The following is a 27020-nucleotide window of genomic DNA, read 5'->3' as shown; positions in this document are numbered from 1 at the left end:
CTGACTGTTTCCGTATTTTCCTATCTGTCCTCCTGTCTCTGTCTCTGTCTGTCTGTGTCTTTGTCTTAAAAAATAAAAACAGCGCTAGGTCATAATGGTTCAGTGTCACATGACAATTTTTTGCTTGATGCCAATCCCGACCCGTCCATGTTGTGCACATACCCAACTGCAATCACTTAAAAAAAAAATGGCAGACACTACCTCCATGCGTCTAGCCTCCAACCTCGAACAGATAGACATTCTAATTGATGGATATACAGTAAAAGACAGAAGATATTGGATAAATTATAATTTCATCTACATAATTAGGCCTAGAACGTTGTTACAACATTCTTACACGAGGAAACTGGTTTGGCATTTTGGTTTTGTTAGCGATGGTTAGTATTTGCAGTACGTGGATGGAAGATGGGATTCGAACGGGAGAGAGTAAAGCATTCTTAGAGTTTGAGCACATTCCGTTGGGGAGTAATATGTAGAGTGTTTATTTATTTATAAACAAGTTTGGCGGCTGGTTTAACGAGCTTGGCGGCTGGTTTAACGAGCATTTGGTCTTCGTTTATGAGGACGGGTTGGACTAACGAGCGGTAGTACGGACGCCTTACATGTGAAATATGAACTTAAATGTATCATATAAGCCTGGATAGTTCGTCTGTTCTCTGAATGAACAATTTGTTTGAGAGTTAACGAGCTTCCTTGTTCTTGCTTCCTCTGTCTCTGTCTATCTCTCCTGCTCTGTCTCCCTCCCCTTCTGTCTCCTCCCTTCGTCCCCTCACTCTGTCTCCACTCTTTTGTTTCCTCCCTCCGTCCCTCTCTCTGTCTCCACTCTTCTGTCTCCTCCTTCTGTCTCCTCCCTCTGTCCCTCACTCTGTCTCCCTCCCCTTCTGTCTCCTCCCTCTGTCCCTCTCTCTGTCTCCACCTTCTGTCTCCTCCCTCTGTCCCTCACTCTGTCTCCCTCCCCTTCTGTCTCCTCTCTCTGTCCCTCTCTCTGTCTCCACCTTCTGTCTCCTCCCTCCGTCCCCTCACTATGTCTCCACCCTTCTGTCTCCTCCCTCTGTCCCTCACTCTGTCTCCCTCCCCTTCTGTCTCCTCCCTTCGTCCCCTCACTCTGTCTCCACCTTCTGTCTCCTCCCTCTGTCCCTCACTCTGTCTCCCTCCCCTTCTGTCTCCTCCCTTCGTCCCCTCACTCTGTCTCCACCTTCTGTCTCCTCTCTCTGTCCCTCACTCTGTCTCCCTCCCCTTCTGTCTCCTCCCTCTGTCCCTCACTCTGTCTCCCTCCCCTTCTGTCTCCTTCCTTCGTCCCCTCACTCTGTCTCCACCTTCTGTCTCCTCCCTCCGTCCCTCTCTCTGTCTCCACCCTTCTGTCTCCTCCCTCTGTCCCTCACTCTGTCTCCCTCCCCTTCTGTCTCCTCCCTTCGTCCCCTCACTCTGTCTCCACCTTCTGTCTCCTCCCTCCGTCCCTCTCTCTGTCTCCACCTTCTGTCTCCTCCCTTCGTCCCCTCACTCTGTCTCCTCCTTCTGTCTCCTCCCTCCGTCCCTCTCTCTGTCTCCACTCTTCTGTCTCCTCCTTCTGTCTTCTAACTCTGTCCCTCCCTCTCCACATTCTCTCGGTACATGCTCAACATCAGGTAAGTCTGCTAAACAAACAAACAAGAAACGAGATAAAAACACTAACTACACAACCGGAAACGCTCGCCACCTCCACATTCTTGGAATGTTGTGTGTGGAGATCTGTGACATTCTTGGAGTGTATCTTTGATTGATGAAGATTAAGCCACCCAAGAGGTGGCACGGGCGTGAATAACCCGTAATATCTTTGGTCTTCTATTCGGGTCAGACGTGAATGGTTTAGTGGATGTTGATTCCTCGCAGGGGGGGGGGGAAGGAGGGGGACAGTCAGCTGTGTGTGTGTGTGTGTGCGTGTGTGTGTGTGCGTGTGTGTGTGTGTGTGTGTGTGTGTGTGTGTGTGTGTGTGTGTGTGTGTGTGTGTGTGTGTGTGTGTGTGTGTGTGTGTGTGTGTGTGTGTGTGTGTGTGTGTGTGTGTGTGCGTGTGTTAAGAGAGAAATATATGTAGTAGACATAATAGAGGAAAAATAAATTTGTTAGAAAGGCGGGGTCCAAGAGCTAATAGCTCGATTCTGCAGATACAATCAGATGACCTAATATAATAAACACGCACACATGCAGCCCGTAGCAGCTGTCTAACTCCCAGGTACCTATTTACTGCTAGGTGAACGTGAGCATCAGGTGAAATTCTGCCCATTTCTGCCTCGACCGGGAATGGAAGAGAGTAACAGTGAGGGGCGAGCAGTGGGTCTGGCGTAGAGTAACAAGCGGAGTACCTCAAGGATCGCTGCTGCCACTCTTACTATTCCTCACATATGTAAATTACTTATCTACAGGACTTGAGTCTTACATGTCCATGTTTGCAGACGATGCAAAACTAATGAGAAGAGTTGCGACAGATTCGCCAAGATGACTTAAAAAACGCTGCAGAACTGATGCGAGAAATGGCTGCTGGAGTTCAACACCAGCAAGTGTAAGGTGATGGGAATGGTAACAGAAGAATCAACGAATCCCACTGTACTACGAGTCATGTATCCTAGAGATATTAAAGAATAACAACTTCAACGTAGATAATTGATACATTATAAAAGTAACGGCAGGTATTTCAATACTCAACTTCATATTGTGATGTGATGAGAAATTTTAAAATTAATGAAACGGCTAATAATTAGATGGGTGGGGCTTGGGAACTAGAGCTTGATCTTGCAAGCACGTAATAATGTAGATTTACCTAAATAACATACACTACATCCAATCACCACCATCTCAATCTCCTTCCAAACCACCACTACCACTATCTACCACCACCACCACAACAACAATCTCCCCATCCAACCATCACAATTTTTTTTTTTTTTTTTTTTTTAGATATATACAAGAGTTGTTACATTCTTGTACAGCCACTAGTACGCGTAGCGTTTCGGGCAAGTCCTTAATCCTATGGTCCCTGGAATACGATCCCTGCCGCGAAGAATCGTTATTTCATCCAAGTACACATTTTACTGTTGCGTTAAACAGAGGCTACAGTTAAGGAATTGCGCCCAGTAAATCCTCCCCGGCCAGGATACGAACCCATGACATAGCGCTCGCGGAACGCCAGGCGAGTGTCTTACCACTACGCCAATTAACCCCTCATGCCCATGCCCCCCCCCCACCCTCACCATGCACTGTGAGAAGGGTGCGACAGTGATCACCAATGCACCGCCCCAACCCCAACAGCTCTCTCCGTCACTTACTGGTGTTCATGCAGGAGTGGTAGAGTCTCTTGGCCTTGCCGAAGGCGTCGGTGTCGTTGTCACCGTGCGGGGCGTCCAGCATCTCTGAGAGGACAGATCAAGCACAGGGGGAAGGGAGAGGTGGATTAGTACAGGTGCCTGGCCTTATTCTTCATGTCATGGTCAAGTTACTTGTTAGTGTTAGCATTTGTTATTCAAGACGCTAAAATGTGTGCGTGGGGAGAGGACGGTGAAGGGATGGGGGCGAGAGTGGAAGGGGGAACAGGACAAAGGAAACAGATAAAGAAAGCGGGGGGGGGGAACTATCATGAGAAAGCGCTAAGCCATTACGACATATATAGCACTTGGAAGGGGTCAGGATAAGGATTTGAGGTGGGACGGAGGGGGGGGGGGGAGGAAAGGAATGGTGCCCAACCACTTGTGGACGGCCGGGGATTGAACGCCGACCTGCATGAAGCGAGACCGTCGCTCTACCGAGATAGAAGGAACTTCACTGGAAATATTTGGCTACACTGAATTACAGTTATGTCATATACTAAATAGAGGAGTACCCGGCGTTGCCCGAGTCGCCCCCGCACCAGTGTACAAGGGGGCGTGAGAGAGCAAATATGAGGCATTGAAAGGACGCCATGTAGGGGAAAATGTCCCAACGAGCGCAGAGAGAGAGAGAGAGAGAGAGAGAGAGAGAGAGAGAGAGAGAGAGAGAGAGAGAGAGAGAGAGAGAGAGAGAGAGAGAGAGAGAGAGAGAGACAGACAGACAGACAGACAGACAGACAGACAGACAGACAGACAGACAGACAGACAGACAGACAGACAGACAGACAGACAGACAGACTCCCCCCCCCCCCTCACCACCACTCTGCCCCACACCCTAAACTAAAAAATAATAATAATAATAATAATAATAATAATAATAATAATAAAAAAGCCTAAACTCACTCTTAATTATAACAAGGACGTCCTCTTGCATCTCCTGCATGGAGGAGCGGTAGAGCGCGTCGTCGGGGACAACGTTCTCGTGGAGGTAGTTGCCGCAGGCGAACTGGTAGAAGTCGCTGCACGGGGAGACAGTGCGGTCCATGCGGTCCAGGAGGCGCGACGCCGCCCGCAGACACTCCGGCGTCGTACACACCTCTGGCCGCGGTACTGGCACTTCCTGGAACTTGTCTGCAAGGAAGACGGTTCCGGTTAATACATCGACGTATGCTGTGTTAATACAAGTATGCTGGATTAATAGAAGTATATGCTGTATAATAGAAGTATGCTGGATTAATAGAAGTATATGCTGTATAATAGAAGTATGCTGGATTAATAGAAGTATATGCTGTATAATAGAAGTATGCTGGATTAATAGAAGTATATGCTGTATAATAGAAGTATGCTGGATTAATAGAAGTATATGCTGTATAATAGAAGTATGCTGGATTAATAGAAGTATATGCTGTATAATAGAAGTATGCTGGATTAATAGAAGTATATGCTGTATAATAGAAGTATGCTGGATTAATAGAAGTTTCTATATCAATAAAAGCATGATGGATTAATAGAATATGTTGTATCAATGGCAGTATGTCGTATCAATAGAATTATCATACATCAGTGCTGTATCAAGAGAAGTATGTTGTATCAAAAGAAGTATGCTGGATTAACATATATATGCTAGATTGATAGTGTTGATAAGTATATACGACAAGTATACTTAGCACTGAATCTATCTGGTCTATCTGGAATGTTTTGGGAAAATTAAAAATTTCAGAGAGAGAGAGAGAGAGAGAGAGAGAGAGAGAGAGAGAGAGAGAGAGAGAGAGAGAGAGAGAGAGAGAGAGAGAGAGAGAGAGAGAGAGAGAGAGAGAGAGAGAGATGTCGTGGTCAAAAAGGCTAAGTTTCTGGAGGGGATAACAGCCATTTTGTTATATTTTGAAGGCATAAACCATTGTGAAATAACACTTACTACCCAGGAAAAAATAAAATAGTTTCACCATGTTAGGGGAGCCCATTTTCCTGATGTGGTACTCTGTGAATAATGGCAGGACGAACTCAAGTAAATTTAGGTAAGAGTCGGATCACCCAAACAAGACCGACGCTCAGAATTCGACAATATTAAAGTGTTAGAATTGTTGATAACACATTGGTGTTTTGACGGGTTGGCTCATTCCGTTAAAAAATGCGACGTATTAGGAGAGAGGACGGGCTGGAAAGACCTCCCGCCTCTTGAAGCAATAATCAAGGTAAGAAAAAACCGGGTAGTGGCAGAAAATGGCTTTAATAACACTGCAGGAGTGGCTTGCGTAATTGCATTTTAAGGTCACGGTGATGCCGAGGAGACACTTGAGGGCCTTCTGTCTAACTCCAGGGGTAATAAGGCCCTCTCTCTTCACCCCAGCTTCACCTGGCCAGCCGTCCGGAACAAAGGAAAGAGGATATATGAAAGCTCTGAGATGTTCCACTAGATGCGGCTCTTCCAGAAGGTGCTCTTCCGGCTTGCGTAACGGCCTGCATTGAGAGTTCTCGTGTGTGTGTGTGTGTGTGTGTGTGTGTGTGTGTGTGTGTGTGTGTGTGTGTGTGTGTGTGTGTGTGTGTGTATTCACCTAACTGCACTTACGGGCGCTCAAAGCTACCTTCCCGTATTAAGTAAAGGCTCAAGCTACAGTTCCTGGTCCCACATCTTCAGGTCAACTAGCGTAGTGACCAAAGATGGGCCATTATCGTACGTATTTATAAACCGTCTCAACTAACCGGTCTCAAAATGGAGCCGGTCCCAACTAACTCTCCTCCTGGTTCTCTTCAATTCCTTACAAACATGACACTTGACAGTTATCAATAACATCCCTCTGACTCGGATGGGACGTTTAGATTCCATTTTTGTAGCTTAGTTCTGGTTCTACCTAATTTATATAGTCTGTCATCCACAAAGTCTACTCTCAGGAGTATTTTGTGTGTTGTTATCATGTTTCCTTGGGCCTGCTTTTATCCAATCAAATGAATATAGGTTTCGCCTATTCAGCCTAGTATTCTCCCTATCATTCCAGTAGTCTCCCAACCATCCTAGTATTCATCCTATCACCTTAGAGCACCACATGTCCAAGGAAAATATAATACCATTTAATACATATTTACTTAAAATCTAAATATATCACAACATGTGGGCTCTTCGAAGGCCAGGAGCCACCAACCACTTACGAAACCTATACATCTTTCCTCAATCACGCCAGCGTCGTTTACATATATTGAACAGTTTACGAGCTCTGAAGCACTACGAAGTTGTTGATAACATTAATAACCATGGGTTGTGAAGTTTCCAAGCTCGTAAACTGTTTAATAAAGGCAAACAAACCAGGAATTATTTAGGGGAAAGATGTAAAGGTTTCGTAAGGGGTTGGTGGCTCCTGGCCCAATAGGACACGACACCTGGGCACCTCTCTGCCGCCCTACACCAGAGGTAATCAGAGGATTGACCGAGCCCTCAAGCGTCAGCCGAGACTAGATCTTAAGGGCTCGCTAGCACTCACCTATGTATCACTGTTGACTGTGCAATGTTGCATGACGCGGGCGCTCATTCACGCGCACGTCTACACTCACATATGTCCATGTGTGTGTGTGCATGTGTGTACACGAGTACACACACACGCTCGTGTATTAACACGCACACACTTTGAGTCTGTCTTCCCTGTCTGTGACTGTCTGTGTCTCCTGTGTCTGCGAATCTCGCCTCTGTGCCTGGTCTTCTGTTTGTGTCTGTCTGAAGCCGTTTCCGCTGTGATTCTCTCTCTCTCTCTCTCTCTCTCTCTCTCTCTCTCTCTCTCTCTCTCTCTCTCTCTCTCTCTCTCTCTCTCTCTCTCTCTCTCTCTCTCTCTCTCTCCATCACTCACCAATCGATACATGCACACACACACACATGGGAAGGTTTCAGAACATTTCCTCTGTGACAAACACGCGCCCAGTCGCTCCAGCCCTGCGACTGCTCGAACATCTTCACACTCCATTAGCATAATACTCTTTTCTATTTATGGAGTAGCTATTGTATTCAACTCACTTTGGGGTATTAAAATGAGTGTATAATATGCTTTATACTGTATTTGTTAAGTGTGTACTCATCTAGTTGTGCTTGCGGGGGTTGAGCTCTGGCTTTTTGGTCCCGCCTCTCAACTGTCAATCAACTGGTGTTCAGATTAGTGAGCCTATTGGGCTCTATCATATCTACATTTGAAACTGTGTATGGAGTCAGCCTCCACCACATCACTGTCTAATGTATTCCATCTGTTAACTACTCTGACACTGAAAAAGTTCTTTCTGACGTCTCTGTGGCTCATGTGGGTACTCAGTTTCCACCTGTGTCCCCTTGTTCGCGTACCACCTTAGGGGGAGGGGTGTTCCTATGGGGTGGCAGGTGGGGGTGTTGCAGTCCCCTCTGGGGTTCCTGAATTGCTAGTTTGGGATTCCCCACTTCCCTCTCGGATTGTTGGGTTGGAGGCTGAGGTTTCCCTGGCTCCCTTCCCTCTCCCTTTTTCCTTGCATCTGCTGCCTGCATTATCTCGTCCCTGGTCATGTCCCTCTGAAGGAAAACCTCTCTGTATTTCCTTACATATTGCAGTTTACTCTTCTTTATTAGAATGTCCTCTTTGGTGGCCTCGTTCCTGAATACTACCTTGATCAATCGATTTTTGTTTTTGTTGTACTGGCCAATCCAGAAAATCTTTTCTATGCATTGCTCAGCCTTTCCATTTGTATCTCTTTCAGTATCCGTGACACTGCAGCTTTGTCCTTAGCTCTCCACTCTTCCTGCCTGGAACCTTCTTGTTCCTTAATACATACCACGACTACAGCTCTTTTTCTTTCCATTAGCTGACTCGTGCATCTTGCTGCCTCCAGCGAAGTTGCTGCTTTCAGTGCATCTTCCTAGACTGTGGACATGGATTCTGGGCTCTTCCTCAGCATTTCAGCAAAGGTGCCACGCCTTGTAGGGGTCCCTGCCATTGCTATATCTCCTGCTACCTGGGGGTTGGTTGCTTGGTCCTGAGCCTGAGAAGTTTTTTTTTTGTTTTTTATCTCTTCCTGCGCTGCACCTAGTTCCATCTGTAGTTTACTTATGATTTCCCTCATGATTTTTCCACTGATTCCCTCAATGCCTGAGCGACCATCTCCATGTGTGACTCGTCCTGTCCCTCTCCTCCACCTGTGTTCTGTTGTCCTACCATCCTGCTTGATCCCTTTTTGGTGCGTAGGGTTAGTGTTAGACTTCAAGGATCAGAGAGATGAGGAGAGAGGAGAAAGATAGAGAGAGAGGGATGGTATGGGGGGAGACAGAGGGAGAGGAGGATATAAAGGGGAGGTGGAGGGAGATGAGACACGAGAGGGGACAGGAAAAAGGAGATTGGTGGGTGCAGGGAGGGGTGAGGGGAAGAGATCAGGAGGGAGAGGGAGAGAGAGAGAGAGAGAGAGAGAGAGAGAGAGAGAGAGAGAGAGAGAGAGAGAGAGAGAGAGAGAGAGAGAGAGAGAGAGAGAGAGATAGAGAGATAGAGAGATAGAGAGATAGAGAGATAGAGAGATAGATAGAGAGAGAGAGAGAGAGAGAGAGAGAGAGAGAGAGAGAGAGAGAGAGAGAGAGAGAGAGAGAGAGAGAGAGAGAGATAGAGAGATAGAGAGATAGATAGATAGATAGATAGAGAGAGAGAGAGAGAGAGAGAGAGAGAGAGAGAGAGAGAGAGAGAGAGAGAGAGAGAGAGAGAGAGAGAGAGAGATAGAGAGAGAGAGAGAGAGAGAGAGAGGGTGTGTAGTTACTTTGGGTGGTATGTGTGTGTGTACTCACCTAGCTGTATTCACTTAGTTGTGCTTGCAGGGGTTGAGCTCTGCACTTTCGGCTTACTTGTTGCGTTATAATTTAGGTATTCTGACGTTTTATATCTTTCTGGAATCTGGCATAAAAGTTGTGGATGGAGATGGCGTCCATAACTTCCTATTTTAGTGCAACCAAACCCAAGGTTGACTTCTTTGCCTTGAAGTAAAAAGAACCTTTGGCTTCAAGGAAAAGAAGGTTCAACTGTATAAATGTCTGGAGCGCCTCCGCTTGGGTTATTGTATGCAAGCAAGGGACATAGTCCTCGGAACGACATATCTGCTGGGGAGAAAGTTCAACACAGGGTGACAAAAATCCCCAGCAGAACCAAGGCGACTTTCTCACCAGGAACGGTTGAGCGCCACAGGACTTGAAACACACCAAACCAGACATGACAGAGCTCATCTCATTAAAACTTTTAAAATACTGAACAATTTGGAGGATATCAAGCCAGACTACTTCTTTGAAAGGTCAGATGTAACACATTCAAGCGGCAACAGCTTCAAGCTTAACACGCCACAATGAAGGATATAAGCCAGGAGATGCATGTTCAACCATAGGGTTATAAACTCATGGAGCCGCCTACCCGCTGAAGCCGTAAATGCCAAAGTACAGCTTAAGTCAAAATTCGAGCTGGATAAAATCATAAAAAATGGGAAGGGGGGACTTTTGACAAGCCACCGGCTTCCTGTTCTCGTCGAAGCCATTGTCGACCATCTTAACAGGGAGAGAATATTTCCTTACATTTCTTAGACTCATCTGCGTTTCCAGCTTCCACCTGTGTCCTACTTTTCTCACAATTTAAAAGGCACTCCTTGTCCACCCTTGTCTATTCCCTTGAGTATCTTGTAAGTTGTGGTCATATCTCCTCTGTGTCTTCATGATTGTGAGGTCCCGTAACTCACAGCGTACTCCTTACAGCTACGGCACTAATTTTGTTGCACTATCGCTGTTCTTCTTCACTTTTGTTATTATTCTTCCCAATGTGCAGGTTGCAGACCAACGCTGCACAGTCCAGTATTGGTCTGACGGTGTGTGTCTGTCTCTCCCTTACCTGTTTATCAATTAGTTATGTGAGTGTTATTACTTGTATTGCCCTGGGTGCCTACCTTAATGTCTCATTGTCCTGAGCGCCTACCTTAATGTCTCATTGTCCTGGGCGCCTACCTTAATGTCTCATTGTCCTGGGCGCCTACCTTAATGTCTCATTGTCCTGGGCGCCTACCTTAATGTCTCATTGTCCTGGGCGCCTACCTTAATGTCTCATTGTCCTGGGCGCCTACCTTAATGTCTCTTTTATGTCAACAATGATAAAAAAGACAATATTATCACATTCATGAAAACCCACAAACAAGGGAAAGGACCTCCACCCCCTTTCTACCCCCCTTCCCCCCACCCCCCTCTCTTCATCCCCCCTCCCCCCACCCCCCTCTCTTCATCCCCCCCCCCCCCCACTCCAATTCTCCTACCAATACGAGCGCTGGGAATCGATGCGTGTTGAGAGAGGGTTGGCTTAATGACAGGAACCGACACTTAGGGTGAATTGAGTCCTGTGTGGCAGCCCTCTTTATAGAGCGCTTCGGGACTTAACAGGTGAGTCTGGCTCTGTTACTGAAGGTGTTAGTGGCTCTGTGTGGGTGGTTAGTGGTGGTGGTGGTTGTGGTTGTAATGGTGGTGGATTACACAACAATACATATCTGAGCGTGAGATACGGACTGAGAAGTCTAAGTCTTAAGCATTCGAGTTGTTTTATTATTAAATTTCACGTGGTAGGAGTTGTTTGTGGGGGTGGAGGTGGGCCCCGCTCTACTTCCTCTCTCTCAGTCCAGCCCACCTGTTGACGACCCACACGGGCGGAGTCCATGCCAGTGCTGCGTACTCTTGTCTTGGTCTCACCTAGGTTGCATAGATCGTCTCTCGAGAGATCTTATGAAGGTTTATAAATTACGTTCTAGTGTAAGGTGGATTCCTCAGGTGGATACTTCACCTCCCATCTGAAGGTGTGTGAGGGTCCACAGGTGTAGAGAGAGAGAGAGAGAGAGAGAGAGAGAGAGAGAGAGAGAGAGAGAGAGAGAGAGAGAGAGAGAGAGAGAGAGAGAGAGAGAGAGAGAGAGAGAGAGAGAGAGAGAGAGAGAGAGAGAGAGAGAGAGAGAGAGAGAGAGAGAGAGAGAGAGAGAGAGAGAGAGAGAGAGAGAGAGAGAGAGAGAGAGAGAGAGAGAGAGAGAGAGAGAGAGAGAGAGAGAGAGAGAGAGAGAGAGGAGAGAGAGAGAGAGAGAGAGAGAGAGAGAGAGAGAGAGAGAGAGAGAGAGAGAGAGAGAGAGAGAGAGAGAGAGAGAGAGAGAGAGAGAGAGAGAGAGAGAGAGAGAGAGAGAGAGAGAGAGAGAGAGTGAGAGTGTGGCCCAAAATATTTCCCTCCGTAACATACCAAACCTAGCTAACTTTATCCTCATTTACTGTCATATTCACGATAAGTTTGCGAAACGTTTACGCAAAGTCCGCAATAACTTCTCGCTAAGCTCACGCCAACTTCTCGCTAAGCTCACGCCAACTGCTCGCTAAGCTCACGCCAACTGCTCGCTAAGCTCACGCCAACTCCTCGCTAAGCTCACGCCAACTTCTCGCTAAGCTCACACCAACTTCTCGCTAAGCTCACACCAACTTAGCGCCAAATTCACTCCAACTTCGCGTCAAATTCCCACCAAACTCACACCAACTTCGCGCCAAATTCCCGTCAAATTTCCACCAAATTCACACCAAATTCGCGCCAAAATTCACACCAACTTCGCGCCAAAATTCACACCAACTTCGCGCCAAAATTCACACCAACTTGACGCCAAATTCCCACCAACTTGGCGCCAAATTCACACCAACTTCGCGCCAAATTCCCACCAACTTGGCGCCAAAACGAGGCTGACTGGAGAGCCCAAGTTGAGCCACAGTGTTGCCAACGCGGGCATCTTCAACCCTTCTTCTTCTTCTTGATAGTAGGTGCAGTTTGCATGAAGGGTTTGTCCTCCCGATGACTGCACCAGTACAGATGTTGGTAGAGGCGTTTATGTTGAAGATGATAAGAGTTTCAAAAGTGCTTGTTGCGTTGTGCTGTAGACAGAGGAGCGGCGACTAAAACAGAGGTGGATGTTAGAGGGAGACTTGCCGCACCGTAGGGCGGTGTGTTGTGTTTATGGCGTCAGCTGATCCTTGGTGTTGCGACGAGGCAGTTGTTTTCTGTGTTTAGCTGTTGGTGGCGCCAGGTATAAATGTGGCGCGGGTCAGATGTGACCCAATTTGTTGGTCGATTGGAGATATTTAGCCAGTGCTTTGACTATTTGGTATTTTTCTTGTAACGAGTGGTCACCGCCTCCTAATATATGCTCGATGGTAAAGGGTATTTTAAGTGAGATAAGTTCTTGTTTGAAATTTACTCTGGCACTATAGTGTCGGAAGCAATGTAGGAGATAGTGTTCGATTGTTTCAGGCACCTGACAGTGGATGCAGAGTTCGTTGATGTCTGTTCTGTACTTAGAGCTGTGTGCTGCTAGTTTGGTGTGTCCCAGCCTTAATCTGGTCATCGCTATATCAATTTCTCTGCTTTTATATCTGACATGTTTCCAAGTTTCCCACTTTTTTTTAATGGACCCGTAGTACAAAGGTGAGCATGACGTTTTCCATTTCGTCGCAAAATCTTGGGTGATGGTATTTTTGAAGGCTCCTTTACGTGCAACATGGGGAATTGGATGACGGGTAATGTGAGGTGTGTTGTGCATTGCTTTGGCTAGTTGATCTACTAGTTCATTATGGAGAATACCACAATGCGCTGGGACCCATTGGATAGAGGTATCATAACCGTTCAATCGATGTTCATGAAGAAGTTGAAGACATGGGTAAACAAACTCCTTGCACGTTTTTGAAGAGTACGTAATTGCTTGAATCGCACTCTTGGAGTCACTACAGATTGTATATGTCCCGATTGGTAATGTTGTGATTATTTGGAGAGCTTGATACAAGGCATATAATTCCGCTGTGAAAACAGATAGTTGGTTTGGTAACCGCCATCCCTGCTTGAGATGGTATTCCGGTATCCATACAGCGCTAGTGACCGAGGGTACGTTGTTCTTGATGATGCGAGACCCATCTGTGTAAATCGCTGTGGTATTTGGGTAGCAATTTTTCATTGTTGAGAGAAAGACTGAGGCTATGGCTGAGTTTGGTGCAGACTTTGGAATGTTGTCTTCGAGTTGTATTGCTGTATTAGGAGTTGTATAAAGCCAGGGTGGAATAGGGGGAACAGTAAGTTGGGTTTCCGAGTTTTGGAGTAGAGAGAGGTCTATATTGAGGTTATTTGTAGCCCGTGTGAGGAAAGGTTGTGAGTGATTGGTTGGGAAGCGGGGGTTATGTGGGTTAACTGTTGGGTTAATTTTTGATCTGTATGGGTGTGTCTGGTGAGCAGTGGTACAGAGTGACAGATAGTTGGCACACATTATGTCTCGTCTGGTGGCTAGGCTTGTGAGGCCCGTTTCCCCGTAAAGTCCGAGGATAGGAGTGGAACGCATTGCGCCACATATAAGTCGCATGGCATTGTTTTGGATGACCTCTAGGCTCTGTAGGTTAGTAGGCGCAGCCGATGCATATGCTTGGCAACAATAGTCTATTTGGCTGCGAATGTAGGTTGTATAGAAACGGAGCAGGATTTTATGGTGTGCTGCCCAGGTGGTGCCAGTGAGGGCTTTCAGTATGGCGAGTCGGGGTTGTGTCGTCTGTTTAAGGTGTTGAATGTGTGCTGTCCAGGTAAGTGAGGGCGAGTCTAAGTGCATGCCAAGGTATTTATGTTCTCGTACGTGTTGGATGGGAGTGTTGTGTATTGTGAGGGTGGGTAGATGAACGAGTCTTTTTTTAGTGAAAATTTGATAATAGGTTTTGGTAGTACTAACTTGAAGGCCCCATTGTTGTGTCCAATCTATGAGGTGATCAAGTGCTGTTTGCATGGTTGAGACTGTATTAGGTAAGGCGTTGTCTGAGTAATACAGTGTTAAGTCGTCGGCGTACGCCGAGAGGTTAACAGGATGGGTGTTAGGCAAATCTGCTAAGAATGCAGCAAAAAGGGTTGGGCTTAGTATGGAGCCTTGTGGGACACCCGTTTGTATTGGGATGTCATCGGAAAACTCGCCTTGTATATAGACTTTAGAGGTCCTGTTCGTAAGATAAGATTTTAACCATAAAAGTAATCTTCCCTGTACGCCTAAACGCGCAAGCTTTGCGAGGAGGCAAGTATGAGGAATGCTATCAAAAGCTCCTTTGAGGTCTAAGTAGACAACAAGGCAATATTTACTGCTTCTGAGAGAGGTGCGGATTTCATGTTCAAGGCAAAGTATTTGATCGAGTGTGGAGCATTGCGGTCGAAATCCAGCTTGGAGTGACGGTATAATATTATTATATTCTAGATACCATTGGAGGCGAGTATGTACTAGTCTTTCCATGACTTTACTGAGGCATGATAGTAGGGAAATAGGTCTATATGACGCAGGTTGGGATGGGTCTTTTCCTGGTTTAAGGAACGGAAGAATAATACTGGTCTGCCATTGTGAGGGAATATTTCCGTGAGTCCAGCATAGGTTGTAATAGTTTAGGAGAGTACTATGTGCAGTTGATGGGAGATGTTTTATGAGTTCATATGGAATTCCATCCTCTCCAGGTGCCTTGCCAAGAGGTAGGCGGGTTAAGGCTAATTGTAGCTCGCTTGAGGTGTATATGTTGTCGACGCCAGGCATGGGTAGCAGTATGGCACGGTCAATTTCTTGTCTGAGGGGGAGTTCTTGGGCATGAAAGAAGGGTGTTGAGAGGGTAACTTTAAGACATTCAGCAAGAACATTTGCACGCTCCTGAGGTGTTTGACAGAGTGAACCGTTGATCGTCAGGGGGAACGAAGGGAATGTTGGGCGACCTTTAATGCTGTTAAATGTAGCCCAGACTTTTGAATGTGGCGTAGTGGGTGTGAGGCTATCACAAAATTTTGCCCATGATGCTCGCTTTGCTGACAGTATGGTTTTTTTGGCTTCTGCTGTAGCCCGCCGGAGATTAACCCAGTTCTGTAGGGAGGGTTGACGTCTTTGTTTTTGTATGGCTCGTCGGCGTAAAGCGACTGTTCGTGCACATTCCGCGTTCCACCACGGTTTAAGTGGTTTGTTTGACCTATGTCCTGAAGTTTTCTTGAGCATTTGGGTGGCTGCACAATTTATGGCCGAGGTGATTGTGGACAGTCGCGTGTTGGGGTCTACATCGTCTGTATCTGGGAGACAGACAGTATCAGCCCATTTTTCCTTATCTAGTTTCTTAATGTTCCACTTGGGGAGCGTTAGGGGGTGGGTTGGTGGCTGAAAGTTAGTAAATTTTATAATGAGGGGTTTGTGGTCACTTCCAATATCTGGTCCAGTATGAAACTGTAGTTCTTGTTGAAAATGTGCAGAGCCAAAGCAGATGTCCAATGAGGCTTCATAATTGGTTCTGTAGTTAAAGTAGGTTGCAAGGTAGGGCGGCGAAAGAAGAATATATGGTGTAGTGTCTAAGTAGTTATATAAATCGGTGCCTGCAGTATTTTGGGTACCTCTACTCCATGTGGGGTGGTTTGCATTGAGATCACCTGTAACGATGACCGGTTGCCGTAGTTGGTTTAGATAGAATTCTAGTTCATTTAAATTTATTGCGCCACCAGGGTTGTATATACCCAGAAAGGATATGTGTGTACCATTGTAGGGTATTAGGCATGCTAAAATTTCTAGCTTACCATTTACAAAATGTGTAAGCGTTACAGGTTTACATGTCATGTTACTCCGTGTTAGGAGGAAAATACCACCACCCATACGGTTTGGTCTGTCCAGTCTCTGCATCTGAAAGTTTTTAAAAATAGGATTTTGTTTAGGGGTGAGCCAGGATTCGGTTATGAAAGCTAAGTCCGGTTTGGATGAGTAAAGGAATTGTTTAAGTTCTGTGAGAGATGTTTTAATGCTTTTTGCGTTCCAAGTCATGAATGTTAGGGGAGCCATTTAGGATGTGTGGGTTATGGATGTGTCTGTTTTCCTTGGTATGCCAGTAGTAGTACGTGTTGGATACCTAGATGTGGATGTGGGCTGTGCCTTACTCTTGGTACTGGCGGTTTGGGTTTGTGGCAAGTCAGCCTGTGGAATGATTTTGGTAAGGCGTGCTAGGGAGTTATTTATGAGTTTTTCTATCATCTGTTCAAACAATGTGTGTCCAGCAATGGTGGCTTTGTTTGGGCGGATGTCAGTGTCTGTAGCTGTTGATGGGATGTCTTTTGGGTCAGCCTCAGGAGTGGGTTGTGTTACTTGTGTAAAGAATTTAGTTATCAGTCGGTCCAGCGTTTTTTCTAGTGCATTTTCAATGCGCGTGACTACAGTTTCAACAAGATCATTTTCAATGCGAGTGACAAGAGTTTCAACAAGATCAGAATTCAGTTGTGCATTTTGTGAGGGATGGTTGGACCCTGGGGTTGTGGGAGTGTCGGTGACAGATATATCAGGTACAAGCAAAGGTTGTGGTTGAGTGTGAGGTAGTGTTTGATGATGGGCTGTGTTAGGTTGTTTCAGTGCACTACTGTATAGCAGGTTGTTGGTAGGGAGAACCTTAGTTTTTGCTGCTGCTGCTATGTATGAGGGACATTGTTTGAATGTAATGTCGTGGTCGCCACCACAGTTTGAGCAGGTGAGTGTATCTGATGTACAATCTTGCGTGTAATGGGAACCAGAGCATTTCCCACATTTAATGTCTTTGGTGCAGCCTTTCCAGGTATGGTTAAAACCTTTACATTTAAAACACTGAGTGGGACGTGGTATATACACCTCTAGTTTATGGAGGAAGCCATTTAACCAAATCCTCTCAGGGGGGATGTAGTCTAGAAAGGTAAGCAGAGCAGTGCCTGTATCACTCAGTTCTCCGTCTGTTCTTCGCATAAATTTTTTGATTCCATGGATCGGGATGTCATGTGTCTCAAGTTGTGCTTTGATGTCGTCTACACTGATGTCTACAACATGTCGGATTACATATTTTGTTAATCGGTCCCCAAGTGGTTTATAGCACTTGACTTTGTGGCCACAGATGTCAGTAATGTCTGAAAGCTTTAGTTCTTCGCCATGTTTGTGGTCCACTGCGATCAGGTTTTTCTGTTTATTTGGTCTCATATTGTGCACATCGATCCCGAATATCTTGGGAATGGCATTATATAAGATACTTTGTGCTCGGCTATTTCTGAACACATTTTCCTCTTCGCCATCAAAGGCAATGATGAAAGTTTGCAAATCAGAAGAACTTAGCCTACCTTGGTTGAGCTGTGGAGGTTGATACTGAGGCCGCGTGGTGCCGGCATGGTCTCTGTTTACCTCTGTAAGTTGGCGGCGTTTCGCCTCCAATCTGTTTGCCTTGCTGTGATGTTTGCTGTCTAGGAAAACTCCATCTAGATCCTCTTCTAAGACCGGGTGATGTTCATGATCTAAATGTGTGGTGTGCAAAAGTGGTTCCCCAGTGTCCTCTAAGGTATCGTCAATATTTGCAGGAGAGACGCTGCGCGAACCTCCACCAGACGCCATGACGGTACCTCGTCATAAGACCCAATTCCGCCCCAGCTGATGCTGTGGGAGCTGGACTTGTTCTGGCAACACTTTAAACTCTTCGCTGATAGGATTTGGCAACAATTTAAGCGCTCCCTCGAGGGCTCTACTGGATCTGATTACATTTTACTGGCTCACATTTTATCTTAGTTTGTATTAATTTTATAGTTAAGGATGGCAACGAGAAGAAAACGGGAGGGAGGGAATTATTGGGAGAAAGCGACATTACGACTATACAGTATAGCACTGGGAAGGGGTCAGGATAAGGATTTGGGATGGGACGGGGAGAAGGAATGGTGCCCCAACCACTTGGACGGTCGGGGAATTGAACGCCGACCTGCATAAAACGAGACCGTCGCTCTACCGTCCAGTTCAAGTAGGGTGGGGTGGGTGGGGGGGGGTAAGGATTTGGGATGGGACGGAGGGGAAAGGAATGGTGCTAAACCACTTGGAAGGTCAGGGGATTGAACGCCGACCTGCATGAAGCGAGATCAGTGAGGTGTAAGTGTTGGGGGTTCTCGGATGTGGGGAAGGGAGGGGGGGGGGGGGTGTTTAGAGGTGGGGTGTGGGGGGGGAGGGAGGGAGGCCTTTTTACTACTATCAATCGCTCAAGGGGGGGGGGGGGGGTTGAGTACTGTAACACTAGTTGGCACTTGTTGCTTGTTTGTTATCTTCTTTGATCGTCCTCTCTATCTCTATTTGTGTGTGTGTACTCACCTAGTTGTGCTTGCGAGGGTTGAGCTCTGCTCTATCGGTCCCGCCTCTCAACTGTCAATCAACAGGTGTACAGGTTCCTGAGCCTACTGGGCTCTATCATATCTACATTTGCAACTGTGTATGGAGTCAGCCTCCACCACATCACTGCCTAATGCATTCCATCTTTTAACTACTCTGACACTGACAAAAGTATTTCTTATGACTTTGTGGCTCATTTGGGTAATAAGTTTCCAAATGTATTCACCTAGTTGTGCTTGCGGAGGTTGAGCTCTGCTCTTTCGGCCCGCCTTTCAACTATCAATGAATCAACTGATTTTTTTTTCACACACACACCCAGGAAGCAGCCCGTAACAGCTGTTTAACTCCCAGGTACCTATTTACTGCTAGGAAACAGATGCATCAGGATGAAAGAAACGCTGTCCATCTATTTCCGCCGGCGCCGGCAATCGAACCCCGGAACACAGGACTACGTATCCTGCATGCTGTCCACTCAGCCACCAGCGCTCCTTTGTGTATGTGTCTGTGTGTAAGTGTGTGTTAGAGAGTATATGTAGCAGACATAACAAGAGGAAAAATAGATTGGTTAGAAAGGCGGGGTCCAAGAGCTAATAGCTCGATTCTGCAGTCAAATAATAAATACAAATAGTAAATTTACACAGACAGACACAGACAGACACAGACAGACAGACAGAGCAACACTGTAGCCGGGGACGGTGATTGTGTGACAACAAAGTGGTGCAAGATCTGACTGTTAAATGGACATCACTATGCAAGAGCGTCCACATTCCTCCCAACTGTTTCCAACACTGGACCTCTGAATGTCCACTACGAGCACACACACACACACACACACACACATACATATATACACACACACACACACACACACACACACACACACACACACACACACACACACACACACACACACACACACACACACACACACACACATATACATATACATATCCCACCACATGTCCCACCACACGGGTGGGACACGAACAAGGGGACACAGGTGGAAACTTAGTACCCAGATGAGCCACAGAGACGTTAGAAAGAATTTTTTCAGCGTCAGAGTAGTTAATAAATGGAATGCACTAGGAAGTGATGTGGTGGAGGCTGACTCCATACACAGTTTTAAATGTAGATATGATAGAGCCCAGTAGGCTCAGGAATCTGTACACCAGTTGATTGACGGTTGAGAGGCGGGACCAAAGAGCCCAAGCTCAACCCCCACAAGCACAATTAGGTGAGTACAATTAGGTGAGTACACACACACACATACATATATACACGCAGGTGGCGCTGTCCACTCAGTCGCGAGATCCCGAGGGGAAGAGCTTCTTTCACCCTGGTACCCCTGTTCACCTAGCAGTAAATAGGTACCTGGGAATTAGACAGCTGCTATGGACTGCTTCCTGGGAATGTGTGTGTGTGTGTGTGTGTGTGTGTGTGTGTGTTAAAGAGAAATATATGTAGTAGACATACTAGAGGAAAAATACATTAGTTAGAAAGGCGGGGTCCAAGAGCTAATAACTTGAGTGTGCAGATACAAATAGTAAATATAAATAGTAAATACAAAGACACAAACTATAGTATATAAAAGCTCCTATTTTGGTTAGGTTAGGTTAGGTTAGGTTAGGTTAGGTTCGGTTGTGTAAAGATAATTACAATTAGGTTAGGTTAGGTTAGGTTCGGTTAGGTTGTGTAAAGATAATTACAATTAGGTTAGGTTAGGTTAGGTTAGGTTAGGTTAGGTTTGGTTGTGTAAAGATAATTACAATTAGGTTAGGTTAGGTTAGGTTAGGTTAGGTTAGGTTTGGTTGTGTAAAGATAATTACAATTAGGTTAGATTAGGTTAGGTTAGGTTAGGTTAGGTTTGGTTGTGTAAAGATAATTACAATTAGGTTAGGTTAGGTTAGGTTCGGTTAGGTTGTGTAAAGATAATTACAATTAGGTTAGGTTAGGTTAGGTTAGGTTAGGTTAGGTTAGGTTTGGTTGTGTAAAGATAGGTTACAATTAGGTTAGGTTAGGTTAGGTTAGGTTCGGTTCGGTTAGGTTAGGTTGTGTTGAGATAGGTTACACTTAGGTTAGGTTTGGTTGTGTTAAGATAGGTTAGGTTAGGTTAAGTTCGGTTAGGTTAGGTTAGGTTAGGTTAGGTTAGGTTAGATTAGGTTAGGTTGTGTTAAGATAGGTTACACTTAGGTTAGGTTGTGCTCACCAAGAATGATGTAGGTGAGGAGGCTGCAACACACCATGAGCAGGAAGAGCACCGCCCCGCACAGTACCCGCTCCTGCCACCGGCGGAACCTGCACACAAGAGAAGAAAACGTGAGCGGAGCAGTCCATGGGTGACTGAGTCATTATGTGTACATTTTAAAATGGATTAGCGAATGAATGAATGAATAATTTAAGAATGTTTCCTCACTTTCCTTAAAGCCTGACGAGGTCCCCCATCAGCCAACTAATGACCTTACGCAAGGTGCAACTCACAACAGTTGCCTAACTCCTAGGTACCTATTTAATGTTGGTGAATAGAAGAATCAGGTGAAAGGAAACGTGCCCAAACCCTCCCGGGATGTTTCACTATGTGGTGACCAACTGCGCTGATCACTTCACAAAGAAAAGAATATAAACCAGAGAGGAGGAGGTGGAGGAAGAGGTGATGAGAGGCTGGAAGAAATACTGGTTGACATTATAATCACTGTAGAAGAGGTGAGAAAAATCTTGGAGGAACTAGATGTGACAAAATCAATGGCGTTATATCTAATCTCACCATGACTGCTGAAGGAGTCTGCAGACGTACTTTGTCACCCATTATCTAAAATTTGTAATACAATGCTTGAGACAGGAAGTCTCTTAGATGCTTGAAAAATGGCAAACGTAGTCCCAAAAGTCAAAATTCTATCGCCGTTATTCTAAAACTTGGGTAGAAAGACGGCACAAAATTACAGACCCGTGTTATTGACAAGAATTCCTTGTAAAGTGCTTGAGAAAGTAATCAGGTGGAGAATGGTGGAACATCTGGAGAGGACTGACTATGTGACAACGACTCAGTATGGATTTAGAAAGGTAAATTCATGCCTGACGACCTTAATTGAGCTTAATGAAAGAGTTACTAAGACGGGAAAAAATAGATGGCTGGGTAGACTGTATTTTCCTAGATTGTCAAAAAGCATTTGACACTGTTCCTCATGAAAGACTGAAGTACAAGATGGAGAACCAGGCTGGAGTAACTAGGAAAACACTGACCTGGGTAAGAGAGTACCTGGAGGTCAAAAAGTAAAGAGTCACAGTCAAGAAGGAGGTTTCGAGTGAGAGGAATGTAACAAGTGGAGTCCCACAATGCTCTCTCCTGGGACCACTGCTCTTCCTCGTTAATGTGAGCGACCTACTCGAGGGAGTGAGCTCAGACATGTCAATGTCTGCAGATGATATATGGCTGATGAGGATCGTGAAAACAGATGATGACTGCAAGAAGTTACAAGAGGACAAATGGTTGCTGGAATTCAATCCTAACGAGTGTAAGGCAATGAAGGTGGAAAAGGGAGAGAGAACAGAAGACATCTACACAATACGGGAAAGGCGGCTACAGGAATTAGAGAGATAAATTTGGAAGTTGATATAATTCCGAGACTAACACTGAAGGAACACATAAACCAGATAACATCGGCAGCAAATGGGACGCTGGGAAAGATAAGAAAATTGTTCAGAAACTTAAATCAGGACTTCTTGAAGGCCATCTACACAACATATGTTTGATAAATATTGGAATATGTTTCACTGGCATGGACTCTGCACATTAACAATTCTTTAATTACTGTTTAATAACCTTGTGAAGCATAAGGCAAAAATTAAAAAAATACCGAAGTTTGCAACAATCATGGTGCCAGAGCCAAGGGGTATAAACTATGAAGATAGGCTAATGGCACTAAACCTCACAACCCTAGAGGATAGAAGGAACGGAGTGAATATGATCACAACATGCAAGATACTGAGGAGAATAGATATGGTGGATAAGATGAAACTGGAAACACAAATGAGCCGAATGGACGAAGGAAGCACGGGAAGTTAGGAACTAGAATGCTCTAAAAGAAGAAGTTGCAGAAGCCACCTCTATCCACAACCTCAAGGCTTATTCAGCAACAAATCTGAACGTGAGAATAGTAAAATTGAAACGCAACCGGTGCACAGTAGGCAGAGACATAGAGCTAGACCTCACTCCCCCGTAGGCACTGATAGGTAACTACTGATATGTAAGGCAAGGAGGAGGAGGAGGAGGGTGAAGGTAAACACCAGGAGGAAGACGCAGGCAGCACCATCACGCTATACACACACACCGCTCTCTGCTCCGTATATTTTTATTCTCCTCCTGCAAAATATCAACAGAAAACGGAAAATAAGGATAAACTATACAATTTTGAAGCCTCTCTGTCTCTACTCGTTAACAACATCTGTCATCTTCAGACAGACATTTCTTTTGTTATTTGTTTTCAATAATTTGGTCTTTGTTTGTTTTAAAGTAATTTGGTGATAAAAAGGCGAGTGGTGTACCACTGTACCACCACGCTAACACAAGCATAGGAGAGTGTTTATGAACTCTTTCAACCCCATGCTCTCAGGATTAGTATGTCACATATGCACTTATTAAATAAGCCAATATTGACTATAAGCAAGTGCGAGAACGGGTTGCTTCAGGTTATGTGCTCCACTACTTCATCTAGTGCAAGTTTAAGCCACGGAACATGAAGTATCAAATGATAACCCTTAACAGTACACAGGCCTCACTTTAAATATTTATGTCCATATTTAAATTTATATATTTATAATATATAAATATTTATATTTATAATATATAAATATTTATATTTATAATATATTTATAATTTATAAGTTCAACCACTCGGGCTGAACGGTAGAGTGACGGTCTCGCTTCATGTAGGTCGGCGTTCAATCCCCAAGTGGTTGGGCACCATTCCTTTCCTCCCCGTCCCATCCCTAATCCTTATCCTGACCCCCTTTCAAGTGCTATATAGTCGTAACGGTTTGGCGCTTTCCCCTGATAATTCCCTTCGACCCTTTAGGTTCAAATAGGAGAGAACACATACACAGGTAGCTGAGCGGACAGCGCACAGGACTCGTAATTATGTTGCCCGGGTTCGATTCCAGGACCAGGCAGAAACAAATGGGCAAAGTTTCTTTCACTCTGATGCCCCTGCTACCTAGCAGTAAATAGGTACCTGGGAGTTGGACAGCTGTTACGGAGCTGCTTCCTGGGTGTGTGTGTGTGGGAAATTTTTTTAAAAATTAGTTAGTAGTTAGTTACAGTTGATTGATTGACAGTTGAGAGGCGGGCCGAAAGAGCAGAGCTCAACCCCCCACAAGCAGAACTAGTGAGTACACACGGGAAGAGGACCTCATCCAGGTGTATAGGAACCTGTCGTCAGCCAGCCACGGGGACTAGTTTTAAGTACTAGACTAACTAACTAGACCTAAAGGATGTGGCGTACGCCTTGTTGTGACCCCCACAGTTATGGGGGAGAGAGAGAGAGAGAGAGAGAGAGAGAGAGAGAGAGAGAGAGAGAGAGAGAGAGAGAGAGAGAGAGAGAGAGAGAGAGAGAGAAAGGGACGACGGAGCAGCTACGATCATTTATCAAAGTTCACACTCCAGTGCATGTGTTAGAAAAATCTCACAGCTCCATGTGTGTGTGTGTGTGTGTGTGTGTGTGTGTGTGTGTGTGTGTGTGTGTGTGTGTGCCCAGTAACGATTATTTAATATATTCTCATATATATCAAGATGTTTTCAGCATCACAAAAAGTTACATATGTTGTACGATCTATATACTACCATATGTGCATCAAAATTTCGACAAATAATAGTTACATTAGCACGCCTATTTAAAAGCCTGATTTTAGAAGTTGCTAACTTTAGTTACTGCTTAGAAGTGTTGCAAGATTCATGTACGACAAGTACAAGTACTTATACAAGTTAAGTGTACCCAGTACCCGTGGTTGAATACCACTCGTAAGTACCCCTAATCATACCAGTACACCCAACACCTCGGTCTGTACACCCACAACACACAATCCACAACACCTGGCCAGTCCACAACACAAATTACAATTCACAACTAAATCGTCAATAATTTTAATATATTATTCGTTGTAGACTTCACCCCGGAGTGACTACTTTTTTATTTAGATACAGAGGCTTCATGAAGGGGATTTTTTTTTCAGCTATGTAAATTTATGCAGATTCTTGCAATTGCTGTTGCATATTTCGGGATGTAATAGAGGGTTTTGACAGTCTAATTCCGGATTTCAGATAAACTTTACTTATCCGCTAATGAATTGTTTCAATTTGTATAGATTAATTGTAAACAACTTGAAAAGGCATGAATATATACATATTATATATTATATATATATATATATATATATATATATATATATATATATATATATATATATATATATATATATATATATATATATATATATATATATATATATACACAAATGCGGTTAAATCTCAATGGCATTCATATTTAGTTTGCAATATAGATGTCACAATAGGACAATGTTTAGCAAGAACAGGATATACAAATCTTATTCATTCCGTTGATTATAACTTGCACGTTGTTACAAATAAGGTGATTCTTATGATTATACGCACTCAAATGTAGAGGAAACAACGTACACATATCATAAAATACCGATATAGAAATAGTGTAAGAAACCAATGTAAGAATAACGTAAGAAAGCAACGTTGGAATAACGTAAGAAACCGACGTTAGAATAACGTAAGAAACCGACGTTAGAATAACGTAAGAAACCAACGTTAGAATAACGTTAGAAACCAACGTAAGAATAACGTAAGAAACCAACGTAAGAATAACATAAGAAACCAACGTAAGAATAACATAGGAAACCAACGTAAGAATAACGTAAGAAACCAACGTAAGAATAACGTAAGAAACCAACGTAAGAATAACATAAGAAACCAACGTTAGAATAACGTGAGAAACCAACGTTAGAATAACGTAAGAAACCAACGTAAGAAACCAACGTAAGAATAACATAAGAAACCAACGTAAGAATAACGTAAGAAACCAACGTAAGAATAACATAAGAAACCAACGTTAGAATAACATAAGAAACCAACGTTAGAATAACGTAAGAAACCAACGTAAGAATAACGTAAGAAACCAACGTAAGAATAACGTAAGAAACCAACGTAAGAATAACGTAAGAAACCAACGTAAGAATAACATAAGAAACCAACGTTAGAATAACGTAAGAAACCAACGTAAGAATAACGTAAGAAACCAACGTAAGAATAACGTAAGAAACCAACGTAAGAATAACGTAAGAAACCAACGTAAGAATAACATAAGAAACCAACGTTAGAATAACGTAAGAAACCAACGTAAGAATAACGTAAGAAACCAACGTAAGAATAACGTAAGAAACCAACGTAAGAATAACGTAAGAAACCAACGTAAGAATAACATAAGAAACCAACGTAAGAATAACGTAAGAAACCAACGTAAGAATAACGTAAGAAACCAACGTAAGAATAACATAAGAAACCAACGTAAGAATAACGTAAGAAACCAACGTAAGAATAACATAAGAAACCAACGTTAGAATAACGTGAGAAACCAACGTTAGAATAACGTAAGAAACCAACGTAAGAATAACGTAAGAAACCAACGTAAGAATAACATAAGAAACCAACGTAAGAATAACGTAAGAAACCAACGTAAGAATAACATAAGAAACCAACGTTAGAATAACGTAAGAAACCAACGTAAGAATAACGTAAGAAACCAACGTAAGAATAACGTAAGAAACCAACGTAAGAATAACGTAAGAAACCAACGTAAGAATAACATAAGAAACCAACGTAAGAATAACGTAAGAAACCAACGTAAGAATAACGTAAGAAACCAACGTAAGAATAACATAAGAAACCAACGTTAGAATAACGTGAGAAACCAACGTTAGAATAACGTAAGAAACCAACGTAAGAATAACGTAAGAAACCAACATATATATGATTAACTAAAAAAAATAAGAATAACATAAGAAAGCAGCTCATAAATTTTACCCAGTACAGCAAATTGGTTATCATTTTTCCTTTGATTTAATTTATTGGCGCGCAAAGTCTCCCTGCAATTTATTTATTGACTGAACGTGCTCAGAAAAGGAATGACCTTAAACGAACTTACTTAACTGAGACTTGATCCTGGTTTCAATTGCTCAGTAGACCTTTGACCTTCTCGGGGAACAACAATACAAGTTCTCCCAGAATCTACACAGTGTGCAAGGTGAATATTTAGGACGAATAACGCTCTCCTATCCAACCTGTCCTCACGCCTGTAATGTACCGGAAGGCGCATAGGTTCGAACCCTCATTACGGCTCCTGAGGATTTGTTCAATGCACCGGGATTTGAGCCGTCCAAATTTTGGTGCCGGAGTGGAATACAACTCGTCTAAATTCCAGTGCTGTTGTGTAGCCCCACAACCTCCTGTTTTGGTAGTAGGTA

The 27020-nt window shown here is 44.2% G+C and overlaps 1 protein-coding gene across 3 annotated transcripts in view; it reads right to left on the bottom strand.

Moving 5' to 3' along the window:
* Positions 1–27020, bottom strand: part of LOC123759112 (neprilysin-1) — a 504536-nt gene that overhangs the window by 80201 nt on the left and 397315 nt on the right. For all 3 annotated transcript variants that reach the window (XR_011228616.1, XM_069324969.1, XM_069324970.1), the window contains 3 exons: positions 20689–20777; positions 4239–4466; positions 3300–3383 (listed from right to left, as the gene is read on the bottom strand). Coding sequence is in view for 2 of the 3 variants with exons in the window: in XM_069324969.1 (XP_069181070.1) it covers positions 3300–3383; positions 4239–4466; positions 20689–20777 (401 nt within the window). In the remaining variant the exon portion in view is untranslated. The remainder of the gene's footprint in view (positions 1–3299; positions 3384–4238; positions 4467–20688; positions 20778–27020) is intronic.

This window comes from Procambarus clarkii, chromosome 15 (genome assembly GCF_040958095.1).
Source record: "Procambarus clarkii isolate CNS0578487 chromosome 15, FALCON_Pclarkii_2.0, whole genome shotgun sequence".
Lineage (NCBI taxonomy): Eukaryota > Metazoa > Arthropoda > Malacostraca > Decapoda > Cambaridae > Procambarus > Procambarus clarkii.
Note: the sequence above shows the minus strand (reverse complement) of the source record. Positions and strands in the feature narration are given on the sequence as shown.